The sequence below is a fragment of the Semicossyphus pulcher genome, unplaced genomic scaffold, assembly GCF_022749685.1.
Source record: "Semicossyphus pulcher isolate SPU_LCO1_2020_fin unplaced genomic scaffold, fSemPul1.0.p SCAF_21, whole genome shotgun sequence".
Lineage (NCBI taxonomy): Eukaryota > Metazoa > Chordata > Actinopteri > Labriformes > Labridae > Semicossyphus > Semicossyphus pulcher.
This window is the reverse complement of record NW_027211695.1, coordinates 11,687,982-11,713,820: the sequence shown is the minus strand read 5'-3', so window position 1 is coordinate 11,713,820 and position 25,839 is coordinate 11,687,982. Positions and strand designations below refer to the sequence as shown.

General features: G+C 41.5%; 1 protein-coding gene across 1 annotated transcript; it reads left to right on the top strand.

Annotated features, from left to right (window-relative positions):
* Positions 1–267: 267 nt before the first annotated feature.
* tmem102 (transmembrane protein 102) lies at positions 268–25,463 on the top strand. The gene is made up of 6 exons (XM_069672661.1): positions 268–342; positions 2,502–2,713; positions 21,849–22,130; positions 23,736–23,923; positions 24,327–24,539; positions 24,687–25,463. Exons 2-6 carry the CDS (start codon positions 2,512–2,514, stop codon positions 25,284–25,286), a joined length of 1,485 nt encoding a protein of 494 aa, XP_069528762.1. The 5' UTR covers positions 268–342; positions 2,502–2,511; the 3' UTR covers positions 25,287–25,463.
* Positions 25,464–25,839: the final 376 nt, after the last annotated feature.

The following is a 25,839-nucleotide window of genomic DNA, read 5'->3' as shown; positions in this document are numbered from 1 at the left end:
TCCGTTTGTAGTTCTGTAATGTGGGGCGTGCGTGCCACACATACTACTAATCCCTGGATCCTCAGAGAAGGACCATGATTTCTGGGACGGTGTTGCCAGGGGGAAGGTGGCGCCTGGGACCTGTTGGAAATGACAGCTAAAGAAGGCGGATTAAAGCACAGGGATCACAATAACAGTAAACGTAGAAGATAGCGAAGAAACTCCTTCGCATCACTGTGTAAAGGGTGTGTGTCTGTTTGCGATATTTTACAGCTTTAGCCTGGCAGCTAATGATTTCAATGTGATCCGCGACTCGCAAGCTAACGTAACCTGAGCTGAGAGTGCACGTGAGCGCCTGCATGTGTGAGTATGTGTGTGTATATATAGATTTTTAGTGCGAAAATGTGTTCGCCTGTGTGTGGGGAAGTGTGTCGCTGCACTGGTCTTCCCTGTCCCAAACTGTCATGTTAGCTAGCATGCTAATTTGTTAAAGCTAGTTGGCTAATACTGGCTAATAAAAAGAAATTAGCTGACTGTGGGCGTTGTGCCACGCTGACCTCATGACTAGAAGTCAAATGGTCTGGTAATACAGCAGTAGAGCAGTTACATGAATGTATAAAGCTACAGCAGCCCGAGCTAATGTGTTATCTATTACGAATGATCTAATTAGCTTATGTTAACTTTCAGACGGCAAGCTGGCTAATTTGCTCGGCTATTAGCTTAGCAGCTACGTAGGAGTAGCAAAGCTTTCTCGCTAATTGACCTAGTTTTGAGGGGCAGAGGCCATGTTATCATCCCACTCGACTGAACTTTGTTTACGTTAGAAGCATTGGGCTTGTTCGTCAAAGTAAACATTATTTTAAACATTTATTTAAACGTGTAAACAAATAGCCTCTCACTATTAAATTATTTTAAACAGTATAACCTGACCACGACTAACATAATACCCTGCAACTTCAGATAAGTCCTACTTAAAGTCTTTTTCCTGGTATGCAAAATATTACGTCTACGGTAGAGTACATTTGATCCTGTTTTTAAAGGAATGATCCAACCAGATTAACCCCCTTTGGACACAACAATGTGATTAAAGCAGTAAACCAACTTTTGTTCAACAAAATACAATGGTTTTTTTTTTGTTAATTATTTTGAGGAAGTGTAGCTGACTTTGATTTAAATAAAATCAGTGTGAAGTGACACTAATAACATTAGAGGCACAAACCTTCCTTTAATCAATTTAATTGTGACTGCTAAACAACATAGTTTTCATGATAATTTGAATTGAATTGAATTTTTATTGTTGCACAAATTTACAATACACAAAAAGACAAGACAACATAAAAATATACAGTGCAGGGAGAGAAAAGTCTCCACCTAAATAATGTTAAAAATGTCACATTTTTATAGAACACCAAATTAACAAAAGAAAAATAATATAACAACAAAAAAGTGATGGCAATGTGAGTGTGTAATGTATATGTGTGAGTATGTGTTTTTAAGAATATTTGAGTTAAACAAAAGACATGAATACATGGACAACAATACATTGAAAGAGTAATAACAAAACATCAGTTAAATGGTCTTTAAAACATCTTTTGTAACATTTTATAGATGTACTGTTCTTTATCATGTTGGAAAAAACACTCCATAATTTGGTACCTCAAAATCGTATTGAAAATGTATCTCTGCAAGTGAGAAATTATGTAAATAAAAACAAAATAATAAAAAACACAAATTGTAAAATATGTCATAAATAGTAAGAATCTTGAGTTTCTGAAATAGTGAAACAGATGTGGTATGTGACTTGGATCGTTTCTGGAGGGGCAACATTTTGTGGAGAGTAGTAGGAAAAGAACTTGCCAAACTATATTAGAACATGAAAGATGTAAGAAATAAATAAGTCAGTAATAAAGAGTAAGTAAGAGATCAGAAGACATGTTGGTACTTAAGTGTACATATTTTCTTTTTTGACAGAGCACATGTATGTTGTTTTTAAATGGTCTCATGTCTGGTTAGTCACAGGAACAGAATGGTAATAGCATAATACATGTTCTCATTTATCATGTTATTAATGCATTTTTGGGGCTCCCAGTAGTCCTACCCAAAATACTTTGGGTAAGTGCTAGTATCATTCATACTGTAAGATGCTAATTACTGGATGGTAATCAAGGCTGTAATTACCGGTACTGCTATGTCAGTGTTTCCCCAGGATGTCTCATGATTCACACAAGGCTGGTGAAAACAAGTAAAGCGTTATACTGCAGTGACATCATGAAGGCTCAACAACACTAAATCAGGCTAAAAATACTATTGGCTGTTAGACACATCTTTATTTAGCCCCGTGTTTTGTTCTGTGGTGCTATAGTCTATAACTCTCAAAGTTATAATTGTATCTTTGACAGCATAATTGACTCCTCAGGGGACCCATGTTGCCTCTGTTGACCATGGCATGGCTGTTGTGACTATTAAAAAACCCTGCTATATCATATAAACATAACATTTCTTTCTGTGTGCTCACCGGGCAGGCTTAAAGAGATGGATTCCCTGATGAGTGCGGTGGCGCCGCGCTCCCCAGCCCCTGTCAAGAAGCTATCGGAGGTGGATTTCCGGTCGGGGGCCACCCTGGATCAGCTGTCAGCCCAGGTGTCCGAGCTAGTGATACTGGAACAGGGAGAGTTTGGAGACCAGACCGCCTTAGAGGTCCACACTGCCAAGGACTTTATCTTCAACATGCTAGGTATGTCTGCAGACTTATCACAGTGGATAGCGTCTATTGTATTACAATTTATCCGAAACATTTTCCTGTGTTCATTCCTCAAACTGATATGAATGTGACCATGGCCCAGCATGTTGATTTAAAGAAGAAAATTAGTAACACGGAACTTCAACTAGGAGTGCTGAAATGGCTTTGATTGTGTATGGACTGACGTGATCATGATGGAGAAGATGGGGTGCTAACATAAGAATGATATTCTCAGCCTGTACCCAATGAGTCATTATGACGCCTAATTTCTATTTTCCTTTGATTTAGAGTAAATCAGTTACCAACTTTTATAATTTGGAAGCAAATGTCACAGTGTATTTTGGATATTCAGTGCTATTAATATGTTATGGCATATAATATTTTCGATCATCATTTTCATACAAGCCTCTGGGATAGTAATTATTCATTGCCTGGAGTTCAATTAACTATTAATATGCATCATTAAGTACTTTGTGGAGGTTATGAGGATATCAAACTGCACGCACATGATGGTGTCTGTATCTCTACGCGTTCATTTTTAATGAGCGCACGAGTGCTCGTCTTTCTTAGTACAGCTGCTGTACAACCCCTTATTTACCCAGGGTATGCCACTGAGAACAATGAGAAATCTTTTCCCAGGAACGCCCTGCTCGGCATTCACGCGCCTTTAGACATTCTCACCTGGAACCTACCCAGTACAACCATAGTGTGATCAGTTTGCTACTGAACATGCCTTGACATGCAGTGAACTGTGCTTTCAGAGAAAGCCAAATCCACACAATACAGTGGTGTACTTTTTATCTCTGCGGTTGCTGTTTTACTGGTTGTACTCCTCTTGTCTTCAAATGTCAGTGGTAGAGAAAACGTCAGTAATTGTCCAGTATTGAAATGCATGAAAACATTATTATGTAAGCTGATTAAGGCCATTGAAACGATACAAGCAAAAGGTGTATATGTTGGCTTATTTTTCAGCCATTTTTTGGGAGGGATCTCTAAAAGAGCTATGAGCAGGATTCACAACAGAAGCCTTAACAAGGTTTTCCATTATACAGTAATTGCCGTTTTTTCACCAGTAAAATCTGTTGAAGTCCGACATATTAAAATCCCCAAGTCATAATAATATATGTTAAACAAAAAAAATATCACTGATTCATTACAACTCCGTCCCTTCAGCGCTTCAGGAATATGCTAAACCGGCCATCCGAACCATTATTGGTCATTTTGGCAAGGGATTTACCGGCGAGGATGCGTCAGCAGCCACAGCCCCTCTCACTGATGCCACATGTGCACAAGATGCCAGCACTGTGATGACAGCGCTCCGTGACTATGGAGGCTTGAATTTCTCCATGGCCTGCAGAGTCCTCATCAGGGATTTCAGTGAAATATATCCCAATTAATAGCAGAATCAGAATCAGCCAAGTATTTGGGCACATACAAGGAATTTGACTCCGGGTTTTCTTTGCTCTCAATGTACAGGCACATATACTAAATAGACATACTAAACTTAGAAACAAGGACAGATTAGACAAGGTAACACGGACACTTAGACATTAAAAACTAAATCTAAAACTATCATCTACAGACCTATGGATACAAATATATTTCACATATGATTTGTATCCATAGCATATATATTAAACAATATTAGTAAATATAACGAACTGGGGAAGTGCGCATGCATATGGGCAGCACAGACGTGGGCAGAAAGTGGTCATTGAAACATGAGACACGTGTATAAATTTCAGTTTAGTGAAGTGTATGAACTAAACTGTAGACGGAAGTCAGACAGTGATCGCTGTGTCATGCACGATGAAAGTGCAACAGTTATGCGTATTGTATATTCATTTTTGGACAAAATTATTGTAGGGACAATTCAGTAATTCCCTACCCAATTCTACGCCTTCGATATAGCCTGCCTATCAATTGTTTTTAAGCTAAATAAATGCAGATAATATTTGACCTCAATTTCACTCATTGGTCCGTAACATTTGAAAGCTTCCAGGACACGTGGACCAGCACAGAAACCATGGCCTTAACGGAGGTGTTTTTACTGGCCTACACGCCCCCTTAATCAATAACAGTTATTGATCGGATGCTGCATCTGATCTGACTGATCTGATGCTTCACAGCATCCCCAGTATCGTATCAGAGCAGTGAAGTCACACATTCATCTCAAGTGTATCACCCCTAAAGTTTTAGATTGGTTCACCATCTAGTTAAAAGATTTTAACAACAAAAGGACTATAAATCACTTTATTTATTCAGGTCTTTTATTAAAAATATTGATCTTTTTTACAATCTGTTGTTTGCCCCACAGTGGCAGTTAAAGTCATAAAATCTGAGAGACATATATTAGTATTAGTGCAGTTAACGTGTGTGCAGACCAAACTGCTGTTAGAGCTGACTGACAGCTATTTCAACTGATCAGCTGCCAGTGGCTTCGCTTCACATGATCCTTCAGAGGAAAGAGTCTCATTCCTCTTCAAACATATCTCTTGATCCCTTTCTCCTCGTATGGTTTCTTTGCTTCTCTTAATCTTGGTGGGAAGAACTGAGACGCAAGTGAGGGAAACATGGAAGCAATTTGCAAAGACACTAGGGATGCACCCTCTCTACACATTCTACACCCACACTTGGATTTATAGCATGCCATTGTTTTGATGTCTCCACTCTCTGTCTGCAGAAATTTGACACTAAAATGAATTCAGGCATCAGGAAGAATCTGCATATTTCTTTTACACAAGATGGGACATGGTTCTCATTTTCAGACACGTTTTAAGACTCAGATTTTGAGACAGCATGTGTGACAAACAGGATCAAGCACAAGGTACAACATCTTTTAATTTAATCCCCTGACAGACACATTATCACGTTTCTGTTTGTTTTTTGTTCAAATTGCAGGCGTGCAATTTGTGGCAGTAGGGATGTAATGGTTCAAAACTTGCACATTTGACGTCTTTCAAATGCAAATTAGATTTTGAATGTTGGAATTGAAGCGCACACAGTACGATTCATTCATTCATGGTGTGTTTCTGAATTCTTCCTGGCTTCAATGCTCGCTGACTGTCATGCATAACCTGAACCACTGAGCAATGAGCTTGCTAAGAAAGACATGAAAGCTGTCTGAAATGTATTGTCAGTAGTGAGATAAAAGTGGAGTGTGTTTGTTTGTCCAATAGGTGGCAGTCTCCCCCCTCCCTGCTGTCCCCTGTCCTCCTTGTTCTCTAATGTAACTAACACTCTGTCTTTGTGCAGAAACATGTTTGACCTGCATCCTGAATGTTAAGTCCGTTTCCCCTGTAGTTACTTTTTCCTTTATTTACCTTTTTGCAAGCGCTCTTCTCAGCCCTGTATGTCTCCTAGAATATCATAACACACACTTTTCCTATTACTGCCAGATTCGTATTATTACATTGGTTGACAGACGGTTCCTGTGGATTTGGAAATAGCTTAATCAAACACGCTGTCTCACCAAGGGAGAAATCTCACAAATCAAATGGCACCAAGGTGTTTTTTTTTTTTTCAGTTCATTGTATCACCAGGGAATGAAATGAGCACCTGCCACCTGCCAAATGCAGCATAAATGTTGGCTGTGGCAGGTAAAAATTTCAAGTAACCTGCCAGGATGGCAGATATTTTTTTTCTCTATTCAGAAATATTATACTTCTGAAGCGATTTTTACTCTAAGTAGTATTCATGGCTTTAGATTAGAGCCATACTTCTACAGTACCACTGCCTCCATGTTTAAGACTTATATCATTCTACATGGATTTTAGAAGTGGCAGACAAAAAAAAACAGAAAACAAGACTAGGTCAAAACCTAGTATGTGGCTGACCGCATCAGGTCAGTGTGCGCTTTTGTGGGCAATGTGTTACAAGGACTGTCCTTATGAGGCCGATGACAATGTGTTTGAAAGCAGGTGCGCACTGCAGACGTAGGTGAGGACAGCGGATGAGCAGCCCCGCCTACTCCCGAACAAAGTATCCAGAGCTGTATAGACAGAGAGTCGCGTCAGTTGAGGTCCAATATGCTTCATGATCCCCCATTGCGATGTTGCAAGTCTCTCTCTCTCTACGGCTCTGAAAGTACCGTCACTCAGTCAGTCAGTCAGTCAGTCAGTCACGTACAGACCTGTGTGTAGGGCTGACACCAGCGGTCAGCCAAAAATTCAGAAGAAAAGTTTACTGACCTCCCAAAGTGCCAAAGCACGATATATCTCTGGGACGATATCAGGTTATCACAGATATATAAGTATCCAGTATCCGCAACCAAGCTGAGCAGATGTTGGTCTACACTAAAATGAGTTTGTGTATTATAATGTTACATATTTTTGAATCTACTTTTAATCTACTGCCTTATTGGTACTTTGCATAGTCAAAATGGCAGAAAACTAGATGCACAATCCATGTAGAGAAGGTCTATTTTCATCCCAGCTCAAAATCAGTGTATTCTTTCCCCTCTAAAATCAGTGGCAGTCTCAAAGATAGCATATTTTTCATGATTCTGGTGCAAAGCTCACTGCTTTCCTCTTTGTAGCTCCTGCTCCTACTCTCTCTTGGTTGAGAATATCCTGGGAACTTTTTTTTTTCACTTTCGAGGCAGCTTTCCCTGCCATAATGGTTTGCTGGTATTTTCATACCCTGTGCCTCACCGCCTGCTGTGACAGCTCTGACTGTGTAAAGAAAAAAAAAGAAAAAGTTTGGCACTTTTAACAGAGAGAGACGGTTTGTGTTGGATTCTAGGAATATAAAGTCAAGTACGCAGGGGTAGCTGCATAAGGAGCTCCATGCCTCTCAAGGCCCTGTGGAGGATGAAAAGCAGCACTGAAAAGCAAATATCATCCTCTTCATGGAGGGGCCTTGTTACAGCATGCCGGCCTGCTGGATTTGAGGCTCGTCACAGCTGTATAGGTGTGTGTATGTGTGCACGGATGCTGAACACGAGTAGCTGTGGCTGTTTTTTGCCAGGTTTTTATAAAGTTTGAGCCGTAGAGGGATCCCCACTGGGCTTTGCACACTGTCAGGGAGAAGGAAAAAGAAAAGAGATTAAACTCATACACACACACACACACACACTCACACTCACAAGTGCACCCAGTGAATCTCTTCACAGGCTGACAGATCCAAGAAGAGGCTCTTATTTACGCTGCGTTCGAGTAAACACTGTGGTTTGCCTTCAGGCAAGCGTGGCTCCGGCTACTGCATGTAACTTTTGAAAAACAAAAGTCTGATGAAGGCAGGAATAAATCCCCTCTGCCGGTGAAGCAGAGGATCTGATGCTAGGGCCAGACATACCCCGAACCCAACTTTGCAGATCTTAAAGTTTTTTAGCCAGCTCGGGAGAGTTTAATTCAGAGTTCAGCATCCCCCTGATGTCTGTGCAAAAGGATACTTTTGATCCAAGTTTAAAAAGCCGGAGAGCTGCTCTGCCTCAGCTCAGACTTTTACATTTTTATCAGCCAGAGAAAAAAAGCCTGTTGCATGTTGCGATTTGTAAGAATTGAGATGTTGTTTCAAAAAAAATGCTCATAAGTAAGTCTTTTTCTTCATGTGCTTTATCAGATCTCCTCTTTTGTCCTAAACTGAATTCCCCTTCTTGCCTTCCTGTCGGGCTTCTTACATCAGCCCCTTTTGTTTTCCACTATTCTTCACACTTAGGCCACTTAGCTTGATGCACATTCGTGCTTAAACAGTGATAAGTGGAGGCGGTTAGACAGAGAGGGCTGATCAGCACCTGAGTTGTTATTTTTCTTCCCAGTCAGGAGAGACTTATGTCAGAGGTTCACCTTGAGCTGTGATGAAAAATGAAAAACAAAGCCTGTCTGTTTTTGTGTGTATGTGAGGGATGTTGCGTGAGAGCCTGCGTATTTATCATTCCCACTGGAGTCTCAAGATTTGTCTGTGATTGTTGTAGCTTAGAACATTGAATTTGCAGTAGCAGATGCAGTTTCCAAACTTTTCTTTGGGATTGTTATGATTGCAGACTCTACGTATGCGATTACACTATGTGATCATTCAAACACCTCATCAAAAACCGTGACAGTTGCATCAGGAGTTAGCAGTTACTTTTCCAATGATCTATTAAAGACGTATATTAAAGCTGTGGCTACCTTGGCATATCATGATGTGGATGTCACATATTGGTTTGTGGACTTGCCTTTTGAATGTTGTCTTGTTTTTCTGGAGCCGGAAGTGACAATGAGAGGATCTGGCAAAGTCCCACAGCTACACTCCCATGCAGCGTTTACGTTTGCCGGTATGTACCGGCTTTCCGCCTGTATCACGTGTAGTTATCTGGCAGATTAAGATATCAACGGCCAAAATGTCCAAAAATATGCCAAATAAATAATAAAAGAATTAGCCATGCCGTATTGAATAGGCTCTTGTGTTAATTAAGACATGTTGCAGAGAGAACTTAAATTACACTTAAACTTATGCAGCCTCCACTTTTAAACATCGAGAGATGGACAACGGCACAGTGTGGCCCATCTTTTGCATTGGCCAGATGCAGTGCCTATGATGACATAGTGGCTATGGCAGGTTGAAATTCCCCACAGCCTGTGAAACTATCATCTGGGATTTTCGGGGTAATCTACTCCGACTGGGCAAAGCTGGCAAAGATTGCCAGCACAATTCCCGTGTCGAGTGTGGCAGCAGAGTGTGGATTTTCCCCCCCTATTTTTAGATCTATATTGACATCTTCATGTAGCTTTGTAGTAAGTTACTTTATTCAGCGTAAATTAAATGTAAAGACACACATTTAGGCTGATGTTTAACAAATTAATTTATGTCGAATGAATTTATGAATAAGGCATATATTGCTACTCAAAGCATATATCCGCATATAAGTTTTTCTATATGGCGCGAATTCTGGAATATTAACAGCCAAATTGGCCATTAAAAGAAAAATTCTAGGGTAAACTCTGCTCCCATGCACTGGAGGCCAAAGATACATTGATGTATGAGAAGCACTGAACAAGCTAACAAGCCAGGTACGGTGAGCACAGACACCCATACCTGCTAATAAGTGCTAAAATATAAATTGAATAAGTATAGAATTCGCTGGCGTAAATTTTTTCCACATCACGGCAAAGCATACACCACAAACGCAAACAAGATGTCAACTGATTTTGCATAATTCCAATCCAATAAACAGCTGAGTTATATAAAAAGAAGCCACCCTTAAGTTTGTCATGAATTGGAAAATGCACTATAAAGACAAAAACTGTTTTTGTATCAGGCTGTAAACATGTTAAATGCTGCTGTTAAGTTAGCTATTTTAACACTGGCCTCTAAGGGGATTCATTTGTGTTTTAAAGACAGCCTTAAGTGGCTATTCGAGGGACTACAGTTTGTGGCAAATCCGAGTTGGCTCTTTTTTTTCAGCCCCAGAGCTTTTTCCTGAACCTGTATGTACTATGTGCATCTGCAAGAGCACAAAATCCCTGCAAAGATTGATTCATTTTCTATTCCTTTGATTTAAACCTTCATGGAAATGCAGCTCAAAATCCCACAAGCCAATAAGAATGTTGAAGAGAGTTTTCTCTGAGCTATAAACCTTGATATTGGCTGCATTTATCTAGCACTAAATTTCTAAATATTTAATATTGGAAGGTTAGAAACATTCCTTCTGGTTAAATTTTAACCATGAGAGTTTCATCTTCATCCCCTTTGGGAAAGCAGCTCACTCGGCCAAGCTAGCTGCTGGCCTGCAAGATCCACGTGGTGCCTGAGCAGTCTCTCACTCCAGCCCATTAACACTGGTTGACTTGTGTGTGACTGACTCACAGCTGGAAGCCAATTCCACTGCCGTGACATGCTGTGTCATTGAATGGCCCTTCTCTGAAGCCTCTAAGTTTAGGTGCAGGCTTGGGATGACTGCCCACGTTACGGCTGCAGCTGAATAATTCTTTGTTAATGGCATTTTGGATTTGACAGGATCTGGTCTGAAATATTTGAATTTGCATAGTTTAAGCCTAGTTTGTGTTCAGTTTTGATCAGCACAGATGAGATGTGTCTTGGCTACTATAAATGTGGACAATTGTTTCTCAACGACACATTTTAAGCTTTCTTACTTGTTGGAATGCTCACATCACTGAAAATTAATCCAAAACGCATCGTTTTAGTCGTTGATAGTCTACCACAGTTCGCAATATGTGATGCCTCTGTGATAAATCAACCAACCACTGCTGTTTTTTAGACACAGCAGAGTGTCCTGTGACTGAACCTGTCCAAACGCAGACATCACATTACTCATTAGGTCTCTTTCATTGTATCTAATTAATTATGACTTAAGGAATGCGTCATGCTCAGCAGAAGTGTTTAGACATTGCATGACTTATTATCTACTGTGATGTTTTTAATAACCAAGGCAGACATTGTAATTTCTGCTCTTTTAATTCACACTTTAAATTTTCCTGAGGCAGAGAGGGAGACGTAACTTGGGTTGGAGCTGTCAACTGATAACAGGATGTACTGTGCAGGCTGTAGCTGCTTTAGTTCCTGAAAAAGAAATTAAAACTGAATGTTGCCACACACCTCGTCACCCACAGGCTTCACCCAGATGCTTTTCAGTCGTCCTAAAAAATGTTTTTGGAAATGACAGATATTTCCCTCATCCTTTCTAATTATTGAAGAGAACTTGCTTGGTTAGAGTAGAAACAGTCCTGGGTGTGCTAATGGACGGAGTGATGGAGAGGTGGTATATAATTCAGGTATGACATCAGCATTACAGTGTAAACTTAACCCCAAAGTCCGGTTCGTTTGATTGGTGTAATCACTGTGTACCGTACTCGGGCACGGTTCGTTGATCCGTACTCAGGTCGAGTACGGTTCATGTGTACTCGGATATGGTACGTATCAGATGTGAAAGCTAACTTTCTTTTTATAACGTCTCCTCCGAAATATGCGTGCAGCATTGCCGATCACATCCTCTGAACTGCATGGCCATGGCTGATACCGTAGGAATGAAGGTGAGAGGGTCATTCAAAAAATGTCTTCAAAATAGGAATAAATGTAGGCATGCAGGTACTGAACGAAATTACTAATGTGAAAGCTGACCCGCATGGGGGGGGGGGGGGGGGGGCATTGCACTCAGGTACGAAGCAATCGTACCTAATTTAAAAATGCCCTTCGTCAGTGAGCGAGTCAGAGAGCATTACAAACTCATTCAGCCTGTACCTGCTGAAAAATGTTTGAGTGTTAGACCAGAAAGTGATCCAAGCAATGTTGCTGACAGAAAATTGGGAACCATATTTATTTTGTGTTAGTTTCCTTTTTTCGATTTAACACAGTAAAGGTTGTTTTTTTGGCAATATCAACTATTATATGGTTTCTTTTTTATTTGCCATGAGCATGATTAAATAATGGATGACATTTTTGTACACTGGCAAGTTATAATACAACATATTTGATAGGGGTGTCATGATTCTCAGAGTTGATTTGAATTTGGATTTGAACTATTTTTGAAATCACTGATGGCTTTGCTAGTGAACACATTTGCATGCACACACATTTTCCAGTATTATAATTAAAACCACAATATTCTGAATTTGATACACGGATAAGTCGGCATTATTTATGTATTTTTTTTAAGGACAGTGTATATTATAAATGGTAAATGGACTGTACTTTTATAGCACATTTCTAGTCTCCCGATTACTGAAAGCGCGCCACATGTCACATTCACATTTACACACTGAAGGCAAAGGCCTAAGTGCCAACCTCCAATCAGTATCTATACACATTCGTACCGTGCATGCATTAATGAATTTAATTGTGTAAAACCACATGAACATTCTTTTCTTGAAATTTTAATCATTTAAATCCCCCAGGGGAAAATTTTATTGTCATCATGCCTATCTTTTAAAAATCTATTTTTAATAAATAGGCTAATCTAATTTTACATGTGGCCTGAGAAAATCCTGACTATAACTGTTGTTTGTTTGTTCGAAGTATTAGTTAAAATGAGAGAAAGTGGGAACATCTCTTATGCAGTGTTATAATTATTATTAATAACTGAATTGCATTTAACAGTGCAGCGAGTCTACAAGCTCCTGATGTCATGTTAGTGTTTCACACCTGGTATATTAACCTACCATGCCTAGCATTAACTCCACACTGACGGTAGAAAGCAACATTAAACTGTCACTGACTGAAGCCCCTGAGAAGACTGCTTTGTCTTCTGTAAACGACATGCTGCTGTTGCACTGAAAGCCCAACTTCACTGCTACGCCATTGATTATAAGTGATGCGTTCATGTTTAATTCCCTACCAACTCAATGTTTCATCAAGTAACTTGCCACTAACATAATATAACTCAGTTATTATGTATAACCTTTCCTTGCGCATGTCGTGCTGGGTGGTCATCCCGCAGATGCTGCATCAGGTTCGATTCGTTTAACACTATAGCTGCAACTTTATCCCAGCAGGTCTTGCAGGCGGGGATCCGTCATGTTGAATACGTCTCAGGTCCTTCTTGGTGTACCCGAAATGCCCACCGCTGCAGACTTCACTTGTTTCTTCGAAGCTTCCCTGTGTGGTCCCTCTGCCATAGGAAAAGCTAATGTAGCCTCCTTGTCTCTTGATAAGCACAGCATATTATGCTGGTGCAGCACTGTTGTCACTTTGTTTTCGTTCCATGCAGGTTGCGCCAAAATAATGTTCCAGCCCCGATTTTGAGAGTGAGAACGGAAACAACTGGTGTAGCAAAGCCTTTATGATTAACTATGCATGTCGTTTTAAAGCATGGTTAATAGTAAGTTAATCGCTGCATCCCTAGGGAACAGCAAGTTTGCTTTGGATATCCTGAATCAGGCCTTCTAAATGTAGCATTTTCTAAAAAAAGACATGTTGGACTTGCTGTTTCTATTCAGGTTTCAGGAGCACTCCTTGGACATGTACAGTATTTACAGCACATTTGGAAGATACTTGGATCCATTTTTGTTTTGAATAATAATCTTGAACACTTTTATTTCTTCTGTCTTCTATCGTGCACATCCTTTGTTCCCTTAAAGGAATTTCAAAGGTCAGGATCAGTTTTCTGTGTTTGCCTCAAATGACTAGGCTACCCTGCTGCCCTGAAAGGAAAAATAAACCTGCACTGATGCTTTCCTCTTTCAGTGATAATTGCCTGTCATTTAGCGAGACGTGGTATCACAGTGTAGCTGGCATCAAAGCGGCAGTGAAGAACTGGAAGACGCTGACAGCTTCCTGCATCCTCTCTCTCTGCAGGTGGTTTAGACACACTGTCTGTCATCACTCACGAGCCCTGTTTGTTGTGTTTAACACATACACACACCTGGCTCTGTGGTGTGAGACAACCCCCCCTATCAGATTAAATGGAAGCTGTTTCATTCCTCCCCTCTAAAAAGCCTATTTTCAGGTAATCTCCTTCCTTGATATGAATTCATAAACAGCGTCTGGGTTGTCTGGGATTAATCCTGCTATTAGCGTGCGATGTGAGGCTGCAAGAAGTGCTGCTTGAACAGCACAGATAACATCTGGTGGAGACTACAGCAGTCAGGAGTCATTTGTATCAAACAGACTGACTGTCTCCTTTTGGGATGAGGCTGCTTTAAGATTATTGTTATGGCGTGCTCTGCTGCTGGATTAGACTTTTATTGTCTAACATAACAGAAAGGTCACACAGAGGTAGGGGATGTGCAGCAACCAGTGTGAGAATGATTTTGACACAGACAACATCACCAAGAGACCTGATTAGGAACCTCATCGCTGACATGTTCATTTAAGCTATTCAGTAGTTCTTCTCTCGAAAGCATTTACATTTTACATGAGGTTTCTGTCTACTAAGGCTTTACTAGCTCATCCCCTTTAAAGGTCTTAATGGTCTGACAATTTATAATCGTTTGACCCTGGCAAAATATTTGAACATATATTTTTAAAGGAATTTCCAAAGCTTCAGGAAAGTGTCTTGCATATCAAGCTACATAACAGTACATATATAATAGTACACATACATAAAATCTTAGCTTAGTATAAGGGCTGCTCTCCAATTAAAGATTTTTCTAGTCAGTTAGTGGTCATTAGTTCAAGCCATTAGTCGACTAGTTGATGCTTGTTTAGGAGATCAATTAGATTAATATCATTTAAATAAATGTCTGTTACCTTATTTTAATGTTTACACACAAACTACTTTAATCTGCTCTGCTCTGCTTCCCTCCTTTTCTCATATCTTTCTTATACTCTCGCGCTGCATATGTCTGCTCTGTTGTCTCCCTCTATCAGCAGTTTTTTTTAATATAAAGTTGTGCCGAGCGTTAAAGTGATAATCTCGAAGATTTTCATTGAAATAAATGTCTGTTAAGTCACTATCTATCACCGAATGAGGTAACACAATGGTGATTGAGCCTATGGCCCACTGATGAAAGCCTTTACATTTGCAGTATTATGGACTGGGTGTTTGTGGCGACTCGTGGAAGAAATCACAATTGGCGCCCAGTTAGTGACGCGTCTTCCATCACCCAGCAGTGGTTGGTCTGCCAGATTGGGTAGGCGGCTGTTTGCACTTGAACCTCGGCTTATTGGGACACTTTCTGCTGACACTTCTGCTACCTAACAACTCATGGAAAGCATGAAGGTTTGACAACAAGACTCCAGGAAGTCACTGCCAAGAAATAGTCTAATCACATTGTACAGATAAGATTGATATTTTTTTTTTCAAGATTATTATTTTAGCTGTCAGAAAGTTAGCAAATAAGAATGTTTCCAAAAATATGGAACTATTACTCATGCACATTTAGCCAAATGTTAGTCACCTCAGACTGTTGGAAGATGTGAGGAACTATGTAAATTAATTATTAGAAATTAATGCAAAAAAATATGATTACTTGCTCTGCCCACATGAGTTGTTAGTGCAGCCGAGCCTTTAGAACAGAGTCATAGTTCCCGACCTGTCCCTCTCTTTCAGCAGCCCTCACCAGCGACAGCAGCAGCATATTGAAGTCATCGGCTTATTTAGAGGAATCCCATTTTCCAGAGAGATTTACAGAGCTATTTTTGGAGTCCATCAAACTTAGAGGTGTGTGGCAGAATATTTTCACTCAGCTCCGACTGTGATGAGAAAGGACGTCTTTCCCATGATGCCCCTGCTCTGCTGCAGGGGGATTTCTCAGCAGTGTCACTCTCTAGCTTCATTTTGAAAGCAGGCATGTCTGAATGCCCCCAAGAGGGTATAGTATGTGTATTCAGTAAAGGTGTGTGGTAGAATGTCAATTGCTTCACTTTCAGGAAAGCACCACTATACTTTTCCATAAATGTAAAGTACTTTAAACCAACTTCTGAATATAGCAATGATAAAACCGAACCACAGTCAAATGGCCTGTTTTATATGTGAGGCCATGCTGTATAGATATACCAAAACAGATGAAAAATAAAGCTCTTCAATCAATGATCTATTCTTTTAAAATCACCACAAATTGCTTTTTAAATTATAATATTATAATCTGTATATATATATATATTTTTGAGGCGGGGCCAAGACTCCTTGCCCTGTCAAATATATCACCAGGAAAGTCCTGCTGTATAAATATACTTTTTTCTCAAGGTTGGACCAGATTCCACTCCATTTATCTTTGTCGAAAAAAAGTTTTTTCTTGTCCTCAATTCAACTTCTCCTAGCATTTTTGTGTTTCATTAAGTATGCATTTTATTTGCTGGAATCGTGAAAACCGTAAAAACAAACCTGCTTTATTTTCACAGGAAAATAGTTTTTTTGAAGCCAGTCCAATTCCGCGCACACTTCTTAAAGTAAACCGCAGTGTAGAGGTCGGCAGCGGCTGCAGATCCTCCTGCTGTTTGTTTATGGCAATCATAGTTATCTCCCAGGATTAAAGTTGTGATGATTTATTGACGTGAAAATCAGATATTGAATTTTTCTGCCAGCCTCATCTCCCAGAGCAGGTCATTTCAAAGACTCTGGCAACAGCGTGATTGCTCCTTGATTCAACACTCCCATTATTTTAAACCTTGAAAGTTTGGTACTGATTTTACTGTGAGTGGATGCTGGAAGAACAAAAACTCTGTCTTGTTTATTGTGAAGTTATTTGAGAGTTGTATTGAATTTGATGAATATTCAACTGCTAGATATGAAAAAACTTATTTTATTTGCTGCAGAAAAGTCAGCCCTGAAATAAATTGTGGAAAATATCACTTGAAATAAGCAAAATTGTCTGCCAAAGGAACTTAAATTGTCAGTTTTATAAAGTAAAATGTCTAGTGACGAAGACCAAACAAAAGCCATGTTCTGTTTCTGTCTCTTTTCTGTTCTGAACAAAATGTTTAAGCGTTATTTTCTCTGTATAGTGGAAATTGCTGAGATTTATTGTCCAATTCTGTGGCAATCATACTGAAATAAGGCAACCCCCCCCCCCCCCCCCCCCCACAAGAAATGAGAGACTGCCTTGCTTAATAATAGAGATACATCTCAGGCACACACAGACCTTGGATAAACTTCCTACAGTCAGCCATAACATAATGACCAACTGCCTAATATTGTGTAGGTCCCCCTTTTGCCGCCAAAACAGCCCTTACCTGTCGAGGTATGGACTCCACTAGACCTCTGAGCAGCAGCACATCCTCTAAGTCCTGTAAGTTGCGAGGTAGGGCCTTCATTGATTGGCCTTGTTTGTCCAGAACATCCATGCCATGTCTTCCCAAGGTAAGCGATGCACACGCACCGGCCATCCAAATGATGTAAAAGGAAACTCAATTCATCAGACCAGGCCACTTTCTTCCATTGCTCGCTGGTCCAGTTCTAATTGCCCCTTGTAGGCGCTTTCAGCGGTAGACAGGGGTCAGCATGGGCACGCTGACCGGTCTGCGGGTACTGACAGACTGCGATGCACTGTGGGTTCTGACACCTTTCTATCAGAACCAGCATCATGCGCATCAATGAGCGTTGGCCGACCATGACCCTGTCGCCAGTTCACCGGTTTCCCTTCCTTGGACCACTTCTGATAGGTACTGACCGCTGAAGACCGGTAACACCCCACAAGAGCTGCAGTTGTCTAGCCATCACAATTTGGCCCTTGTCAAAGTCACTCACATCCTTATGCTTGCCCATTTTTCCTGTTTCCAACACATCAACTTGGAGGACAACTGCCTAACATATCCCACTGACATTGTAACAAGATAATCAATGTTATCCACCTCACCTGTCAGTGGTCATAATGTTATGGCTGATCGGTGTAAGTCCAAATGAAAAACAGTCTCTGGAATGTTACAGAATGGAACAACAGTTCAACTTACTTATGGGTTTGTCTTTGTCCTGAAGGTCTGTAGAAATACATAATTGCCGTGCAGTGAAGCAAGATTTCTGCAGAGTTCTGCCGGGAAAGATAACGTGTTTTTGGACAACAAAAAGCGTATGCTGCCTTGATTTGAGATGTTTTATCTTCCTTACAGTTCATTTTGAGCAGCGTAAAGGCTCGGCTTCAGGGAGAAGAATAGTGTTTGAAAGCATGCCATGTAGATGGGTAGGTAGGCGGGCTTTACGATTACCACACACTAAGACTGATGGACTAACCATTAGAAAATCAAATAGTCAGTTCACAAACTTGGAATTGGGTCTGGTCTGAGAATAGCTCCTTCAAAAACTTCCTCTCTAATGGAAATCTACATTCAAAGACATTTCTTACAGGATTATGTTTAATCCATGGCTGTGAAACAAGCCTAGACTGTCTCCATTCCAGCTCTATTCTCAGAGTGCGAGTGTCTACAGGCATATATGTTGGGGTGTGTTGATGTGTGTGTCCATGCGCGTGTGTGGTTTTGCCGGCAGATGCCAAGTAAAGCAGTGTGCGATTGTTGATCTGAGAGTTTGGATTAAAAAAAGTAGATTGCGTTTCTTTGGACCAACCCCAAACTTTTCCGCAGCCAGCGTGGAGATTGAAGGAGGCTCGCTAATTGATACAGTTTCTCCTCTGCGCTCGTCTCTCTAACTGAAGCCACTGCTGGAGAGATAAGATGCTTTTTATTCTCTTTTTTCCATCACTCCTTTCCTCCTCCTCATCTATTTGACCCAATTTATCAGTGGCAGATAAAGCCAAACAAATCAAAGTCGCAGCTTCAAACTCGTTGCCCTTTGGCTGGTGTTGGATCTTATCCTCCCTCTGACTCGGGTCGTTTTCTCTCTCTTCTTCTGTTTGATCTGTCTGTGCAGTCTTTTCCCCCTCTTATCCCTCATTCAAACTTGCAGATTACAAGTTCTGATAATCGATTTGTCAGAATTTAAGGGATAAATTGGATTTCAGTAGTTATATTTTTGCATCACGTTGAATATAAAGATGTTAAATGTAAAGATTAGCATTTTGTTGGCAACAGGTTCAGCTCAATGGTTAAAGATTGTATTATCAAGAGACGTTTACACCTCTAAAATTACCAAGGGTAACAGGGAAGTTGAACTGTTACCAGGAAGTCCAGCAGGTGTAATGGGAGAGTTCAGAGAATAAGGATTCTTAGGAGGTTTACCTCTCCGGATAAAGACTAAGCTGCAGGAGATAAGCGGAGCTTGATTCTACTGAGAAATTGGAAATTCCAACGGTGTGCTGTTATAGACTCTTTATTTTTCTTCTGCTCTTCACCGCAAACCCCAGAGGTCCATCACCAGAGATCCTTGTCAGCACGCTTTGACTTTGACTCCCACTTTAGCCTTGTTCGTTCTCAGTCTCTTGATGTTTTCCATCCTATTTCCACCCTTTATTCTTATATATTCCACCAAACTACTCCCTTTTTATGTCAATTAATACATGATTGTGTTGGTGGGGATGCTGCCCTTGCAAAGGGGCAAGTGTCTCAGTCAGACTGGTTGGTTGTTATAGTCTTTTCACATGCATGCTTTAAGTTCAAAAAGCCAAATCAGCCTTTTTCAGTATCAGTGAGTTTTTTTTTCTCTTCGATCTTTTCATTTCTGCTCTTGACTCACTCTCTCAATTTTTCACATTCACACACCTCTGAGATCACACTCACGCCTCTACATGAAAACATGCCATCAAGGTTGTGTGCCCATGTAATTGGATGAGGGGAATCATGTTAGGAGCTTTGTGCCCCCAGCCATGGCCTGCCGGCTCGGTCTGATGCCCATGCTTCAGCTTTTTGCAGCCACTTAACTGCCCTGGAGGGGATAAACACTTGAGCTCAAGCTCTCACAATCTGTCCCCTGCAAAGGGGGTTTTAAGTGTCAGTGCTTTACCTTTTGACCTGTAGCGACTCTCAGTTAGCTCCGCTAAAACCAGCACAGGTTTGGCCGTAGGATCAAGCCTTTCTCAGTTGCTCTTTTAAGCTGGCAAAACATAATTTACTTGACTCCAGCACTGCGACTCCCATGGGCCCTCAGCCTGGAAGTTTACAACACAGCTAACTGGCTGTAAAGGGATTTGGAGGCTCCAGTTTCTCTAGTATAAACTGTTCAGAGAGGGGAATGGGAATGCTTTTTAGCACTCTGGAAAGCGACGAAGCAGCTGGGTCTGAAATATAATAAAAAAATATAATAAGATGATCGTCTGAAGACCTCCTTTTAGTGATATTGCTATATTTGAAGATCCCAGCAATTAACTAACCATAGTTATTTCTCTTTGTCTGTTTCCTTCCTAAGTTATAGGCCTAATAGGAGTAATCCAGTGTTTTCCACATATAGACTTTACTGGGGCGGTACCCAGGTACATAGACTTGATGGTGACAAATTTAAGTACTTTATTTTTGTATTTCTATCTGTCTGAGAGAACCATAGACATCACAGGTCGACTAATTACTCGATGGTCTTACCTCGCTCTCTACCTGTTGCGTACATTTGACTAGAGAGAGCAATGTCGTATGGTATGTCCCTCCTGTAAATGTACTGTTGTTGTTGATTGTTTCAATACAATTTGTCATAAGAAAGAACGTTTCTTAAAGTTGTAATGTCAAAGATCTAAGTTTCGTTTTCTTTAGTGGCGATAAACGATAATTGCGGGAGCTTACTTATCCAGACGGCGGTGCATGTGTGACGTCAACAGTTGGCCCCGGTTATAACGGTTAACTGTTGTAACTCTTGATTTTCCTCACTGATGGTCGCTTTCCTTTTTTGACTGTTTGCCTTCATCTGAGCGTCAAATTTGTTTCTTTTTCTTTGGATTTTCATTTATTTTTGAAGTTGTATCTGTAGTCATCAACCTTTTCTTTGTTTGTTCATAGTAGATTACTGTTTACTCGCAACACTTGCAGAGACCAGAAAAGCAGCCGCTTAGCTCCGCCTACCCTCTCTGGCAGACCAACCACTGCTGGCTGATGGAAAACGCATCACTAACTGGCCGCTGCTTGTGATTTCTTTCCACAAAGTCGCACCAGACACCCAGTCTGTAATACTACAAATGCAAAGGCTTTCATCAGTGGGCCGTGTTACCTCATATGGCAATAGATAGTGACTTAACAGACATTTATTTCAATGAAAATCTTGATATAAAAAAACTGCTGATAGAGGGAGACAACAGAGCAGACACATGCAGGGAGAGAGTAACAGAAAGATATGAGAAAAGGAGGGAAAGCAACGTGAGCAGATTAAGGCAGTTTGTGTGTAAACATTAAAATTAGTAAGTAAAATAACAATGTCAAAATAAGAAACAACTTACAAGAAATAGGATAATGTATTCTTCAGTGGGAAACACTGAAATCTTGCAGTCAGCCATGATGCTGTGTGTTGTAACGTAGAGTGCATTGTTTATTAAAGTTGAAAGGCTTTGCTGAGTACACGTGTTGGCAAGCCGCTCAGATTATCATTACTTTGTTGCCCAGTGGTCACAGAGGTGGCTTGTTAATTTCACACTCCTCCTTGTGTCAATATTACTGCAGCGCAGGCTCATAAATATATGCAGTACCTCTCAAAAAAACCTTAGCCGGAAATTTTCCAGACTCACTCAATGGTGGACCTGCTGTTTTCTGTCCTCGTGTGATTCAAAGCTGGTCCGTGCCTCTGAATATGAAATGCTTTTTAATGTGTGTATGCAACCGTGAGCGAGAGATCTCCTCAAAACCTGCAGGCTGTAATGCATTTCCACACATACCGATGTCTGTGAATTAGAATTTTGCTGATCATGATTGATTTTTGTGTCTCTTCCTCCCTCTCAAACCCTTTCAGGCTTAGTCCAGAAGGTGGACCAGCGCCTTCCAGTGGCCAACGAGTACCTGCTGCTGTCAGGCGGAGCCAGGGAGGGAGTCTTGGACTTAAACCCTGAGGACTTGGGGGACTATGCCAGAGGGGCTGACTTCGACCTGGACTTCACCCTGCTGGTCCCCGCGCTCAAGCTACATGACCGCAACCAGCCCGTCACCCTGGACATGAGACACTCCCCGCCCTGCCATTCGTGGCTTAGCCTCCGCCTTTGCGACTCCAACATCTTGTCCCGCTGGAGCATCTGCTGCCAGGAGGAGAATGGACTTCCTACTGAGGAAGATGAGGAAGAAGAGGAAGGAATGGGTGAGTAGAAAAGAAGAATCATTGCAATGACAGAGGAAAGACTGAAGAAGACATTGTTATGGGGAGAAAACAAGAAATAGGTAGAAGACATCAGTGGAAGAAGAATTTGTCAGCTACTATAAGAAAAATAAAGATGAATATATAAGTGTAGATAGAGAGGAGGAGTGGAATATACAACAATGAAGGCGCTGTAGCAGCCCAGAGTGAAAGAAATGGGATCTAATGAATTTGTTCATGTTTCCCTAAGATGATTTGATGCATTATGTTGCGATGCAATTTCACCCAGCAAAGCTGCTGCAGAGCCTCATTCTTAAAACTCGTCTGAAAGGTAAAGCCAAAAGTGCCTCCGCAGGAAATAGACATTTAAACATTTATGAGTTTCACTTTACAATCGAAAGATCAGGATCACACAGCGGCTTCCAAATCAAAATGCAACATCAATTTGCTGCGCCTTGCCAGTGTGAAACTCCCAAGATGAAAGAAAGTGGTGACATCTAATAACATGAATCACTTTATATTACATCTGCCTAATTATCTTGTCGTATCATCACATTTCCCATGGAAACTTCTGTTACTGTTTTTTGGTGCCAGGATAGGCTGATAGAGCTGGGTTAAGTTTTACATGTATCACACCAAAGGTTTAAAAAAAAAAAAGGGTAAGTTTGTCATGAGTTGAAGACATTAAATTGGTAGTCTTCTTTAGCTGTTACAACATGCCTGAATCTATTCACACTTGAGTCCAAGTGGGCCGAGTGTGAAGAAAACCCTTCCACATGCACCTGAGATATGTAGCTTAGGAGAATACGAGTAATATGATGTCACAGGGACCTTGATTCTTGACCTTTGACCACCTTAAAGGAGCATTTCGCCCCCAGAAAAAGCCACTGTCAGTCAAAGCTGGTGTTCTCTGTAATCGATAGATAGTTTCACCCATTCTACATTCCTACAACACCCAGCGTGCATTGCGCCCCTCCGTCTGAAAAGAACGGCCCAGCGAGAGACGCAGGAGTGACATACTACCATTTTGCTGCAGGCAATGGCTCAGAGCGGTACAGAATCCAAGACAGGACAAGAATATAACGGTGGATTGTCTGAAAAAAACTCGGGTCTGCAATCTACATTTCAAACCTTTTAAACGAGACATGACATCAGAGGCCGGCGTCCTACAAACTAGACTGAGGAAGTGTAGTTTAGCAAGCTCCTTGGCCTTCCTGGGCCCATATGAGAAATTGATAGCATCCTCACAGGCACAGAGCAAAATTGCATTTTTTTTCCTCCCCATAATAGCATGATAGGACTGAGGATGAAATTCGGAGAAATGGCCCTTTAAGTTTTAAATCCTTTCTTCTGTGTAAATGGATGTATGTGCCTCAAGGCAGAATAGAACAGAATTGATCATCCCTCCCAGGTCCTGTCATGCACAACCTGCTGGATGATGTTTTACTACATTGCTTAATAATAATTTAACTGATTAAAGTCATATTATCCTCATTGCCTTGTGAGTAACATCCACCTCTCTCCTCTTCTCTCTCTCTTGCTCAGGTAAAGGCTCCATCCCCTCCCTGGGTTCTCCTCAGTCTCTGGATGGCTGCTACTTTTCTCCCTCCCTGGTGACAGATTGGTTCTGGGGGGTGGTGAGCGAGGCTGTGGATGAGCTGAGGCGCAGCCCCCAGAGAGGCATTCCCATCCCGGACAGACTGGAGAGGAATGGACCCCTCACCACTATCATCCTACAGGTACAGATAGAAACAGTTGCCATGGTAAAATAAAGATGAAATCAAGGCAGTTGGACTCTTAAATCTGAATCAATAATTAAAGTCTTAAATGACCCCTATTGGTTTTTCTTTAAACAAACAAAAGTTGTGTGACTCACCAAATAACAGTGTGTATCCTTAAAGCCAATTTTTATTTAAATTCATTATAGTTTACCACCATGTAGCTTCACAGCGCAACAAGAGGTCAAAACTTAACAACCTCTTAGTAATACTTAAAATTTGCCCATTTACTGAGCAGAATGAAGTCAAATGTTTAAATAATTTTGAAGAAATAACCCTCAAACAATGTTTGTATGTGGAATATACAGTACATTCAAGACAGAATATGTGCTGTTCTAACACTCTCCCATCCTCCTCCCTGCAGGCGGGCTCCAGCAGGGTGCTGTACGACCTGCTGCCAGTGGTGTCGTTCAGGGGATGGCCGGCTGTAGCCCAAGGCTGGCTGACCGCCAACCACTTCTGGGATGGTAAAATCACAGAGGAAGAGGCAATATCTGGCTTCTATCTGCTGCCTTGCTGCTCCCCTCTGGGTGGTCGGCCTGACAGGGAGTGGAGGCTGGCTTTCTCACGCAGCGAGGTAAGGGATTGTAAATGTAACTCTTAATTTGATGCCAGCTTGTTTTAGGGTAAAACCATGTTTGTTTCTTTGATATTTTTCCAATATCTTATCTCTCTAATCAGGTTCCTGCCCAATTCATTGGTGATTTCTTTCTATTATTACCAGGTTCAGTTGAAGAAATGCATCCCTTACCCCATGGCCCAGGCTTTCCAAGCAGCCAAAGCTGTGTTATCTCGTATCCTGGCCCGACCACGCACAGGCCTGAGCCTCTATCACCTGCGTACTCTTCTGTTCTGGGCCTGTGATCGTCTCCCTGCCGCCTACCTGTCCTGCTCTGACCCTGACACTCCTGGACGCCTCCTCCTGGGTCTCCTTGATGACCTGGCTCACTGCATCCTGGGTAAAAACTGCCCAAACTACTTCCTGCCCCAGTGCAACATGCTGGAGCACCTGACGGACAGCCAGGCTCTGCTCGTCGCAAGGAAACTCGCTCACGTGCGCTCGGATCCTAGCGAGCACCTGCGGGCGGCTGTGGACCAGGCGCAGCAGGCAGGCCAGCTGAAGAAGGAGCTAACGGCTAGCACCAACGGGCACAGCTCCCCTGGGCACCACCCAGCCAATGGCATCATCTCGCCTTCGGAGGACAAGCTGGCGCAGCGACTTCAGCAGCTGGTCACAGAGAACCCTGGGAAATCCATATCCGTCTTCCTCAACCCAGATGATGTCACCAGGCCGCACTTCCGCATTGATGACAAGTTTTACTGATACACACATGCTGCTGAGAAGATGTTAGCTTACACTAATATACTCTGAAAATGCTCTGAGGGTACAGAGACCGTTGTCTTCTAAACTCGCAGGCCTTTAACTGAACACGCTCCTCCCGTTCTTCATCCTAAGGCTGAACATTGAAACAAAGCCTTGCTGCTTGTCTAACTTTTTAAACCAAAAACACACATACAGACAAAACACGTCCAATTTCAAGGACGTAGCACAACAGACAGTGATGTCACCCAGCTGTTGCCATGGAGACGGCCCTCTCCTAACGAGCTGGCCTTAACGAGACTTATCAGCTGGTGCTACAAAGACAAGGGCCGGCTTTAGTCATGTGGAATAAGTCCAGTGGAGATCAAAACAGACTGTGTGTGTATGTGTGTGTGTGTGTGTGTGTGTACATGTTAGCCTAAGGGTTTCACATTACTTACTTCTGAAGAGAGTGGGAGAAAAGCTCCTTGATTGCTGCATTTCTCCCCTTTTTATTTTAGATCAGAGTGGGCGATGGTGGAATTAGAAAGGAAAAACAAGGTGTGGCTGATGTAAC